At 50.2% G+C, this 12721-nt stretch overlaps 1 protein-coding gene across 1 annotated transcript in view; it reads right to left on the bottom strand.

The window, feature by feature from the left end:
* The window catches only part of RAB4B (RAB4B, member RAS oncogene family), a 35396-nt gene extending 27203 nt beyond the window's left edge, over positions 1-8193 (bottom strand). The window contains exons 1-3 of the mRNA XM_040442470.1: positions 8047-8193; positions 4426-4506; positions 2736-2850 (exon numbers count right to left, since the gene is read on the bottom strand). Of these exons, the coding sequence (XP_040298404.1) occupies positions 2736-2850; positions 4426-4506; positions 8047-8062 (212 nt within the window). The 5' untranslated portion in view covers positions 8063-8193. The remainder of the gene's footprint in view (positions 1-2735; positions 2851-4425; positions 4507-8046) is intronic.
* Positions 8194-12721: the final 4528 nt, after the last annotated feature.

Genomic DNA, 12721 nt, shown 5'->3' with positions numbered 1-12721 from the left:
AGATCTGGCTGTGCTGACAAGGAGATGGGTGGTGAGAAACCAGAAACACATTTGGAGGGGGGGAAGATAACTCTATCCTGTAACCGTTTCTGACAAGATTTTGAGCCCAGAGGCTGGGAGAAGTCTGTTGCCACTGAGCAAAAAACTGGGATAGTCTTCCCCCCCATCCTGGCGTCACTGTTTGTCACCTCCCTTGTCTTGGGGATTAAGGAGGAAACCTCTACCCCTCCCCCCTTTTGGGTAACTCCAACGTCCGGATTTACCCCTACCACGAAAGGAGCTATTTTGGGAAAATTGGCCACGAAAGGAAGATTTCCTTTTAGCGGTCTTCTCTTCAGGGAAACCTTTCTTTTTATCTGTAGCCTTCTCAAGGATCCTGTCCAGTACAGGACCAAACACATATTCCCCTGAGAAGGCTATAGAACATAACTTCATCTTGGAAGAGATGTCACCCGACCAAGATTTCATCCAAAGTGCCCGTCGGGCAGCATTGGACAAAGCGGCGTCCTTGGCTGAGAACCTAATAGTCTCTGCAGAGGCGTCCGCTAGAAAACCCGTGGCGGATTTTAGTAGGGGAATAGTATCGAGTATCTGGTCCCTAGATGTCTTGTTAACTAGATGACCTTCTAATTCATTCAGCCATAGGTACATAGACCTGGCGACTGAAGTAGCAGCTATGTTTGTCTTGACGCTAAACATGGCAGCCTCCCAAGACTTTTTTAATAAACTGTCAGCCTTCCTTTCCATAGTGTCCCTTAACTGACAGGAATCCTCAAATGGAAGTGAGTTTTTTTTATTGACCTTGGCCACCTGGACGTCAATTCTAGGAACCTCGTCAAAAATCTTAGAATCTGACGGGTCAAACACAAGGCGGTTCCTGAACTCTTTGGAAATTCCCAGTTTCTTTTCAGGATGGGCCCATTCATCCATCACCATCTCCTTAATGTTTTCATTTATGGGGAAGACCCTGGAGCGTTTGATCTTCAATCCACCAAACATCTCCTCCTGAACCGTATGGGGTCGCTGGATATCCTCCACCCCCATGGTATCCCTGACAGCCTTTAAAAGGTCACTCATCTCACTGGAGGTAAAGAAATATTTCCTAGCGTCCTCGACGATCTCGCCCTCAGATAGGGGGTCGTCGTCCTCTTTTTTAGAGGATGAGGCATCGTCCTCTAAATCCTCGGAGTCAGAAATATCCGCCATCCTGGGCCGTTTAGGTGGGCGAGACCCCCCGATATCCTCACGGAGGGAGGCCAGGGAAGATTTAACCTCTTCCTGAATCATGGATCTGAACTCCTGCATAATTGAGGGCTGTTCCTCTCTCACTAATTTAGCGATGCAATCCCTGCAAAGTTTTTTTGTATAGTCATCAGGAAGCCGGACGGAGCACTGGATGCATCTGGCGGTCTTCTTTGACTTTTTTAAAGGTAATTTGGCCTAAAGTGAGAGAGGCAGTCCATTAAATTATGCCCCTCAGGTATAGGAGCATAATATAGATGCAGTATACCCGCAGACCCCCAGGGGGAGGGAACAGTAAAAACACTAGGGTGTGCACACCTACATACACCACCCCCCCTCCCCCTGGTATCTGTGAAGCTGCCGGCTGCCCAGGTGGGCTACTCACGCAGGGGCGCTCTGAAGCGGTCTGCTCCTTCAGCTGCGGCTCCTTTTGCTGCGGCTCTTTCTCCCTCTCCTGGTCCGACATGTCTGGTGGGTGGGCGAGCGATGCAGAGAGCGCAGCGGGGAAGAGTGCTGGGAGCATTTTTGTAGAGGCCCCGTCTACTTCCGGGTTTCGCCAGCAACCCGGAAGTGACGTCAGACGCGCGCGACTGCGCAGAACGTCCTTTCGGTCGGCTCCCCCACAGGGAGGTAGGCGACCTGCGGCAGCTCAGGGCAGGCTTCCCTCCGTAGGGAGCGTGACCCCGGCGTCACCCTGCCAGCTTTGGAACTAGTCCGCCGGAGAGCAGGGGACGCTTTCCAGGATGATAGACCCGTAAGGGAGGCCACAAGGACCGCCGATGCGGTCACCCAGGTAACTTAGAAAATAAAATAAAAAACGAGGTCCACTTCACCTCCCTGAAGCCAGAGAGGACTTTTCTCTGTCCTGGCCACTATAGGGGCAGGAACACACTGGTGAATGGTGGTGGGAGGGGTCCTTTAAACCTATCTCTGTTCCTGCCCCTACAGAGGTCAATCTCTCTGGGCCGTCATGGTGGTGAAGTGGAAATATGATGTTTTAATATATGCAAATAAACCTCCAGGGGCAACGGGGGCGTTACCGTTACACCTAGAGGCTCTGCTCTCTCTGCAACTGCTGCTCCCTCCGCACTTTCATTGACCGGGCCAGGCAGTGTAAACGTCATCATACCTGGTCCTGTCAATGAAAGGGCGCAGCAGTTGCAGAGAGAGCAGAGCCTCTAGGTGTAATGGTAACGCCCCCGTTGCTCAAAGAGGTTCATTTGCATATATTAAAACATTTTTCTCAGCAATGCGGGCACATATGGACATGGGACCAACACAGATGTCTTCAGCTGCCAAGTGCACATGTAACAGGTCAGCCAGCGTCATAGGTACAAAGCTGACGGACAGATGCCCTTTAACACAATAGGTGGGGGTCTGAGGTCCCGAGACCAAGGGTCCGCTCAGTCCCCATTTCCAGACGGACTGCAGGCTTGTTCCGCCACTCTCCATGGAGATGAATGGGACGTTGTACAGATCAGGAGCACACTTACCTAAACCTCTCCTGTCCAGCTGTGTCCCAGATCTGCAGCTTCACCGATTTACCCGCCACGTTCACTATCCGGGATCCAAACTCCACTCCGATCGTGTGGTTCGAGTCCTGCTTAACTAGAAGGCAAAGAAGAACCCAGAAGGCTTCATGGTCATCTGCACAAACAGGTTCCTTCACCTCCACCGCTGTCTACAAATGTGTGGCTGTCAAGATGTAGGTTAAAGGGGCGGTGGCAGGAAAAATAGTCTACATTTTTCAAACCACCACCTGGATCGGAATCCTTCTGTAATTGCACAATCATGGCATAACCCCATTAAAGGGACATTCTGAAAAAAAAAAAAATAAATGATGGTCTAAAGTGCAGAGGATACGGTGCAAACGGGTTATTTCAAGATTATTTAACTGATGACCTAGTATGTGATTGGTGAGGGTCCGACACCCGGGATCTCCGCCGATCAGCTGTTCAAGAAGGCACCGACACTGCAGCCTTCGCTCAGCTCACCAAGAACAGCGCCGAACGTTGCATAGTGGCTGTGCTTGGTATCGCAGCTCCTAGGCCATGTGACATCGCGTTCATCGGTCACAAGCAAAGCCGTGAGAAGGCCGCAAAACGTTCTGTGTGAATCCAGTCCAAGGCTACATGCACACGAATGTATCTTGTTTCCATGTCCGTTTCGTTTTTTTTTTTTGCGGATTGGATGAGGACCCATTCATTTCAATGGGTCCGCTAAAAATGCGGACAGCACACCGCGTGATGTCCGCATCCGTATGCCCGTTCCGTAGCCCCGCAAAAAAGATAGAACGTGTCCTATTCTTGTCTGTTTTGCGGACAAGGATAGGCATTGTTACAATGGATCTACAAAAAGAAACGGACGCAATACGGATGCAAAAAGGACGTAATCCGTATTTTTTGTGGACCGCAAAACACATATGGTCGTGTGAATGTAGCCTTAGGCCTCTTGCACACGAACACGTGCTGCGGGCCGCAATGCAAAAACACCCACCGTGGGGCAGCCGCAGCGGATCGCAGACCCATTCACTTTAATGGGTCCGCGATCCGGCCGTTCCGCAAAAAGATAGGACATGTTCTATCTTTTTGCGGAACAGAAGTACTCCGTAGTGCTTCCGTAGGGTTCCGTTCTTCTGTTCTGCATCGCCGGATATGCGGACCCATTGAAGTGAATGGGTCCGCATCTGTGATGCAGAATGCACACGGAACGGTGCCCGTGTATTGCGGATCTGCAAATGCTGTCCGCAATACGGCAACGGGGCGCACAGAGTGAACAGAGCTTAGCCCTGCCCAGGCCATTGATACTAGTCGTGACGTCACTGGGCCTGCGGTAAACAGCGAAAAAGGCCGCAGCCCTACTGCCATCGCCGCTGCCTTCTCAAACAGCTGATCGGCAGGGGTCCCGGGTGTCGGACCCCCGCCGATCAGATGCGGATGATCTATCCAGAGGATAGATCATCAGTTTTAAAAAAAAAACTGCAGAACCCCTTTAAGAGAATTTTCCGTCACAAACAATAAATGGGACCTCGATCAGAGTGGGGGTCCCGATCCCCCACCAACAGGGAACCAGGATTCTGAGGATTCTCTGTGGCTGGACCCCAAGTAATGAGACATACCGCCTGATGGGGACTACTTCTATCCTCCGCCATCCGGTAGATCACATGTCACGCGCCATACTTACATTTGCTCTCAATGAACTGATGGAGGAGGCAGGACTTCCCGGTTCCTGCGCTGCCAATGACAAGGAACTTGAAGAGAAAATCTGAAATAAGAAATGAACATCAGTGATGAAATCAGTCGCTTAAAGGGGTTGTCCAGGATTTTGATATTGATGACCTACCCAAAGGATGGGCCGTTCTTATTACACTGGTGGGGAATCGGGCGCTCTGCACGTCTGCCGATCCGCTGTTTGAAAGGGACGCAGCCTCTCCACAGCGCCGTACACTGTATAGTGGCTGTGTCGGGTACTGCAGCTCAGCCCCAGTCACTTCTATGGGGCTGAGCAGCGACTAGGCCTAGGAAGAGGTCTGCGGCGCTCACTGAAACACTGTGGTCTCTTCAAACAGCTAATCGGCGGGAGCGCAGGGAGTCGGACCCCCACCGATCAATACTGATCACCTATCCTGCGGTCATCACAGACATGACCATGGATAAACTAAAGGCCTCCTGTGGCGGTACGTCCTGGGTCACCGCGGGTCTCTGCTTCCTGGACCCTCAGGACAAGGTGGAAACAAGAGAACGGACAGGAAGTAAACTTCTGTTCCTGCTGGAAACCATCAACAAGCTGGCTGTGAGACCCCCCTGAGCTTATAAAGTGGGCCTCGCACACACCGACTGCATTTCTTGCGCATCACACACGGACCCATTCATTTCTAAGGGTCCGCAAAAAAAATGTCATCTGTCGGCTGCAAGTTACAGAACCTGTCCAATTCTAGTCTGTTTTGTGGTCAAGAATAGGATTTTTTTTTACATAAGGTCCCGAGAAAATTGTGGGATGCACACGGACCGCATCCGTATTTTCCAGATATCGGGGGATTGCAGCTCTGAGGCCTGCAGAATTGTAAATGCAGCTCTGGACAGTAACACAGGCTGTAACTCAAGATCAGGAAAGGAGACGTTGACTGGGTGAATCTGAAGAAAGCAGAACGTCTTCAAGACCGGCAAATCTGACCCCAGGAAGGGGGCGGAGCTGACAACTCCTGCGGCTGCTGTGCTGAGGATGTCAGGCAGGAAACCAGTGACAGACACAGAGACCACAATTCAGAAGAGACTGCTCCGGAGAGTGTCAGCCCTTCTATCTGTCTTCTCCACCATGAGACATCCCCACATCACCACCTCTCGCCAGTCTCCATCATGAGACATCCCCACCTCGCCTCTCGCCAGTCTCCATCATGAGACATCCCCACATCGCCTCTCGCCAGTCTCCATCATGAGACATCCCCACATCGCCTCTCGCCAGTCTCCATCATGAGACATCCCCACATCGCCTCTCGCCAGTCTCCATCATGAGACATCCCCACATCGCCTCTCGCCAGTCTCCATCATGAGACATCCCCACATCGCCTCTCGCCAGTCTCCATCATGAGACATCCCCACATCGCCTCTCGCCAGTCTCCATCATGAGACATCCCCACATCGCCTCTCGCCAGTCTCCATCATGAGACATCCCCACATCGCCTCTCGCCAGTCTCCATCATGAGACATCCCCACATCGCCTCTCGCCAGTCTCCATCATGAGACATCCCCACATCGCCTCTCGCCAGTCTCCATCATGAGACATCCCCACATCGCCTCTCGCCAGTCTCCATCATGAGACATCCCCACATCGCCTCTCGCCAGTCTCCATCATGAGACATCCCCACATCGCCTCTCGCCAGTCTCCATCATGAGACATCCCCACATCGCCTCTCGCCAGTCTCCATCATGAGACATCCCCACATCGCCTCTCGCCAGTCTCCATCATGAGACATCCCCACATCGCCTCTCGCCAGTCTCCATCATGAGACATCCCCACATCGCCTCTCGCCAGTCTCCACCATGAGACATCCCCACATCGCCTCTCGCCAGTCTCCACCATGAGACATCCCCACATCGCCTCTCGCCAGTCTCCACCATGAGACATCCCCACATCGCCTCTCGCCAGTCTCCACCATGAGACATCCCCACCTCGCCTCTCGCCAGTCTCCACCATGAGACATCCCTACCTCTCTCGCCAGTCTCCACCATGAGACATCCCCACCTCTCTCGCCAGCCAGTCTCCACCATGAGACATCCCCACCTCTCTCGCCAGCCAGTCTCCACCATGAGACATCACCACCTCTCGCCAGTCTCCATCATGAGACATCCCCACATCGCCTCTCGCCAGTCTCCATCATGAGACATCCCCACATCGCCTCTCGCCAGTCTCCATCATGAGACATCCCCACATCGCCTCTCGCCAGTCTCCATCATGAGACATCCCCACATCGCCTCTCGCCAGTCTCCATCATGAGACATCCCCACATCGCCTCTCGCCAGTCTCCATCATGAGACATCCCCACATCGCCTCTCGCCAGTCTCCATCATGAGACATCCCCACATCGCCTCTCGCCAGTCTCCATCATGAGACATCCCCACATCGCCTCTCGCCAGTCTCCACCATGAGACATCCCCACCTCTCTTGCCAGTCTCCACCATGAGACATCCCCACCTCTCGCCAGTCTCCATCATGAGACATCCCCACATCGCCTCTCGCCAGTCTCCATCATGAGACATCCCCACATCGCCTCTCGCCAGTCTCCATCATGAGACATCCCCACCTCTCTTGCCAGTCTCCACCATGAGACATCCCCACCTCTCTAGCCAGTCTCCACCATGAGACATCCCCACCTCTCTAGCCAGTCTCCACCATGAGACATCCCCACCTCTCTAGCCAGTCTCCACCATGAGACATCCCCACCTCTCTAGCCAGTCTCCACCATGAGACATCCCCACCTCTCTAGCCAGTCTCCACCATGAGACATCCCCACCTCTCTAGCCAGTCTCCACCATGAGACATCCCCACCTCTCTCGCCAGTCTCCACCATGAGACATCCCCACCTCTCTCGCCAGTCTCCATCATGAGACATCCTCCCTCTCTCGCCAGTCTCCACCATGAGACATCCTCCCTCTCTCGCCAGTCTCCACCATGAGACATCCCCACCTCTCTAGCCAGTCTCCACCATGAGACATCCCCACCTCTCTAGCCAGTCTCCACCATGAGACATCCCCACCTCTCTAGCCAGTCTCCACCATGAGACATCCCCACCTCTCTCGCCAGTCTCCACCATGAGACATCCCCACCTCTCTCGCCAGTCTCCATCATGAGACATCCTCCCTCTCTCGCCAGTCTCCACCATGAGACATCCTCCCTCTCTCGCCAGTCTCCACCATGAGACATCCCCCCTCTCTCGCCAGTCATCACCATGAGACATCCCCACCTCTCTCGCCAGACATCCTCAACCTTTCGCCAGTTTCCATCATGAGACATCCCCACCTGTCACCTTACAGTCTCCACCATGAGACATCCCCCCTCTCGCCAGTCTCCATCATGAGACATCCTCTAACTTCTCACCAGTCTCTACCATGAGACATCCTCAACCTTTCGCCAGTTTCCATCATGAGACATCCCCACCTGTCACCTCATACTCTCCATAATGAGACATCTCCATCATGAGACACCCCTCACCTTACTCTCCATCATGAGACATCTCCACCTGTCACCTCACACTCTCCAGCATGAGACATCCCCTGTCACCCTGTGTGCGGTATATTAGACTCTCACCGTACGTCTCCGACATCTTTCCTAGTCCAGGGCCCTCTCCTCCTCCTCCGGCCCCAGGGCCCGGCCTGCTTCTCTTCTTCCTCTATATTTTCTCGGTGAGCTGAAGGACCTTTGATGATGTCATCACCACGTGATCAGACATGTGGGCGGAGCCAGGATCTGGGCTGCACAGGGCGGTGGTAGTCCTGTTCATTTGTGTGGAGTGATTTTACTGCGTAGGTAACAGTTGCAGCAGAGCTGTGTGTGTAATGTGGAGCCAGAGTATAGTAGGGCTGTGTGTGTAATGTGGACCCAGAGTATAGCAGAGCTGTGTGTGCAATGTGGACCCAGAGTATAGTAGCGCTGTGTGTGTAATGCGTACCCAGAGTATAGCAGAGCTGTATTTGTAATGCGTACCCAGAGTATAGTAGAGCTGTGTGTGTAATGCGAACCCAGAGTATAGTAGAGCTGTGTGTGTAATGCGAACCCAGAGTATAGCAGTGCTGTGTGTGTAATGCGAACCCAGAGTATAGCAGAGCTGTGTGTGCAATGCGTACCCAGAGTATAGCAGAGCTGTGTGTGTAATGCGTACCCAGAGTATAGCAGAGCTGTGTGTGCAATGCGTACCCAGAGTATAGCAGTGCTGTGTGTGTAATGCGTACCCAGAGTATAGCAGAGCTGTATTTGTAATGCGTACCCAGAGTATAGCAGAGCTGTGTGTGTAATGCGAACCCAGAGTATAGCAGTGCTGTGTGTGTAATGCGAACCCAGAGTATAGCAGAGCTGTGTGTGTAATGCTTTCCCATAGTATAGCATAGCTGTGTGTGTAATGCGTACCAAGAGTATAGCAGGGCTGTGTGTGTGTAATGCGTACCCAGAGTATAGTAGTGCTGCGTGTGTAATGCGTACCCAGAGTATAGTAGTGCTGCGTGTGTAATGCGTACCCAGAGTATAGTAGTGCTGCGTGTGTAATGCGTACCCAGAGTATAGCAGAGCTGTGTGTGTAATGTGTACCCAGAGTATAGCAGTCCTGTGTGTGTAATGTGTACCCAGAGTATAGCAGAAGTGTGTGTGTGTAATGTGTACCCAGAGTATAGCAGAGCTGTGTGTGTAATGTGTACCCAGAGTATAGCAGTGCTGTGTGTGTAATGTGTACCCAGAGTATAGCAGTGCTGTATGTGTAAGGTGGACTCAGAGTATAGCAGACCTGTGTGTGTAATGTGTATCCAAGAGAGTCATGTACAGTATGTAACCAGAGTATAGCAGTGTTGTGTGTGAGATGTGTATCCAAGAGACTTACCGGTATGTACAGTGGGTAACCGGAATATAGCAGAGCTATGTGTGTAATGCGTACCCAGAGTATAGCAGAGCTGTGTGTGTAATGCGTACCCAGAGTATAGCAGAGCTGTGTGTGTAATGCGTACCCAGAGTATAGCAGAGCTGTGTGTGTAATGCGTACCCAGAGTATAGCAGAGCTGTGTGTGTAATGCGTACCCAGAGTATAGCAGAGCTGTGTGTGTAATGCGTACCCAGAGTAAAGCAGAGCTGTGTGTGTAATGTGTACCCAGAGTATAGCCGGGCTGTGTGTGTGTAATGCGTTCCTATAGTATAGCAGGGCTGTGTGTGTAATGCGTACCCAGAGTATAGCAGAGCTGTGTGTGTAATGCGTACCCAGAGTATAGCAGAGCTGTGTGTGTAATGCGTACCCAGAGTATAGCAGAGCTGTGTGTGTAATGCGTACCCAGAGTATAGCAGAGCTGTGTGTGTAATGCGTACCCAGAGTATAGCAGAGCTGTCTGTGTAATCGCTACCCAGAGTATAGCAGAGCTGTGTGTGTAATGCGTACCCAGAGTATAGCAGAGCTGTGTGTGTAATGCGTACCCAGAGTATAGCAGAGCTGTCTGTGTAATGCGTACCCAGAGTATAGCAGAGCTGTGTGTGTAATGCGTACCCAGAGTATAGCAGAGCTGTGTGTGTAATGTGTACCCAGAGTATAGCCGTGCTGTGTGTGTGTAATGCGTTCCCATAGTATAGCAGGGCTGTGTGTGTAATGCGTACCCAGAGTATAGCAGAGCTGTGTGTGTGTGTGTGTGTGTGTAATGTGTACCCAGAGTATAGCAGAGCTGTGTGTGTAATGCATACCCAGAGTATAGCAGAGCTGTGTGTGTAATGCATACCCAGAGTATAGCAGTGCTGTGTGTGTAATGCATACCCAGAGTATAGCAGAGCTGTGTGTGTAATGCGTACCCAGAGTATAGCAGGGCTGTGTGTGTGTAATGCGTACCCAGAGTATAGCAGAGCTGTGTGTGTAATGCGTACCCAGAGTATAGCAGAGCTGTGTGTGTAATGCGAACCCAGAGTATAGCAGAGCTGTGTGTGTATAATGTGTACCCAGAGTATAGCAGGGCTGTGTGTGTGTAATGTGTACCCAGAGTATAGCAGAGCTGTGTCTGTGTAATGTGTATCCAGAGTATAGCAGTGCTGTGTGTGTGTGTGTGTAATGTGTATCCAGAGTATAGCAGGGCTGTGTGTGTAATGTGTATCCAGAGTATAGCAGAGCTGTGTGTGTAATGTGTACCTAGAATAGAGCAAAGCTGTTTGTTTAATGTGTATCCAGAGTATAGCAGAGCTGTGTCTGTGTAATGTGTATCCAGAGTATAGCAGTGCTGTGTGTGTGTGTAATGTGTATCTAGAGTATAGCAGAGCTGTGTGTGTAATGTGTATCCAGAGTATAGCAGGGCTGTGTGTAATGTGTATTCAGAGTATAGCAGAGCTGTGTCTGTGTAATGTGTATCCAGAGTATAGCAGTGCTGTGTGTGTGTGTGTGTAATGTGTATCCAGAGTATAGCAGGGCTGTGTGTGTAATGTGTATCCAGAGTATAGCAGAGCTGTGTGTGTAATGTGTACCTAGAATAGAGCAAAGCTGTTTGTTTAATGTGTATCCAGAGTATAGCAGAGCTGTGTGTGTGTAATGTGTATCCAGAGTATAGCAGTGCTGTGTGTGTGTAATGTGTATCCAGAGTATAGCAGAGCTGTGTGTGTAATGTGTATCCAGAGTATAGCAGGGCTGTGTGTGTAATGTGTATCCAGAGTATAGCAGGGCTGTGTGTGTAATGTGTATCCAGAGTATAGCAGAGCTGTGTTGTATTATATTATAAATGATAATTCTTTACCCATCTGAGGCTCTCGATGTGTCCCTCTCTAAGGTGAGGAACGCGGACAGCCAGACGTTCTGATAGAAGAGGAAGTAAAGGATGGCGCTATAAGGACCCTCCTGCCTTTCAGCACACGCAGTATAACACCACAGCGCCATTAGATTTTGAAGGATAAGGTCATTGGTCTGTGGATAAATAACACCCCCAAGATAACTTATACGAAGGCGCCAAATCTAGGCCTAAAAATCGCTCCGTCCATTAAAGAAAATAAAAATGGAGAATATTCTGTACAATCTGTTTAAGGCCTCATGCACACGACCGTTGTGTGTTTTGCGATCCGCAAAAAACGGAAGCCGCCCATGTTGCCTTCCGCAATTTGCGGAACGGAACTTGTCCACATCTTTTGCAGCCTCATTGAAGTGAATGGGTCCGCATCCGAGCCGCCGTTTTGGACCCAAACAACGGTCGTGTGCATGAGGCCTAATCTGAAAGTTTTTTTTTTTTTTTTACAAATGTGGGAAATGTAACAACTGTAAAATTAGTGTTTTCCCACAAAAGACACTGAAAGTCACCGGAGCCGCGCACAGAAGTCTTTTTCTCACGACGTAAAGGAATGTAGCAGAACTGATGTGATTTACATCACTGACTGCCCCTGCAAGAAACATGATGTAGGGGGGCAAAAAGGACGCTGAACCCACAGCAAACATAAGGAGCGGCTCTGAAAATCACCCCCTTTAGACAATTTCATAACCAAGATCCGAAAGGTTTAACATTTATTGCTTTTGAGAGAGTCGGAAAGCATTGGAGGGGGGGCATCATATCGTCAGGGGGGGCATCATATCGTCAGGATGTCACGGCAGGAATCAAGAAGGAGATTTGACTTGGGTACACTTTTACCTGGTGGGTTGAATGCAGAATTGGAGCTTTTCGGTTTCCCGTAAAATAGGGGTGGGTGCCCTCCGCTGACGGGAAATCAGAGTCGGGCTGTTTTACCAGCACTCCGACCTCCCCTTGGCGGGAGGCCCCCACCCCACACGTCTGGATATGAAGAGCTCTGAATGTCTGATGACTATGTGACTAAGAAAAAAACGGTAGAAAAAAATCTTTAAAAAAAACCACAGAAATATAAAGTAAAAAAGAAAGACAAATATGAGATAAGAATTTAGTAAAAATGATATAGCATTGAATGATATAGATAAAATGAAACGGGTGGATAAAGGACCTAGATAGAAATATCCCGAATCGTTAATACTTTTTTATATTTTTCATTTTTCTTTCGCTTTTTTTATTTTGTCAATATTTTTTATGTACATGTTATGACTATTGAAAAGGCAAAAATGTTTATATCCATATATTAAGATGCAATGGGAGGTAATCCTATAAAAAAAAATGCAGCAGTTGATGTAGAAACGCACAGAAAACGCATCAAAACCGCAATGCGTTTTTTCTAAATTCGAATAAAAAAGAAGACAACACATGAGGAGCAGATCGCATCATGGGAGGATGTGGAACTTTGAAGTTAATAAGATGTGCATTAAAGG

Source organism: Bufo bufo, chromosome 8, assembly GCF_905171765.1.
Source record: "Bufo bufo chromosome 8, aBufBuf1.1, whole genome shotgun sequence".
NCBI classification, from domain to species: Eukaryota; Metazoa; Chordata; class Amphibia; order Anura; family Bufonidae; genus Bufo; species Bufo bufo.
Note: the sequence above shows the minus strand (reverse complement) of the source record. Positions and strands in the feature narration are given on the sequence as shown.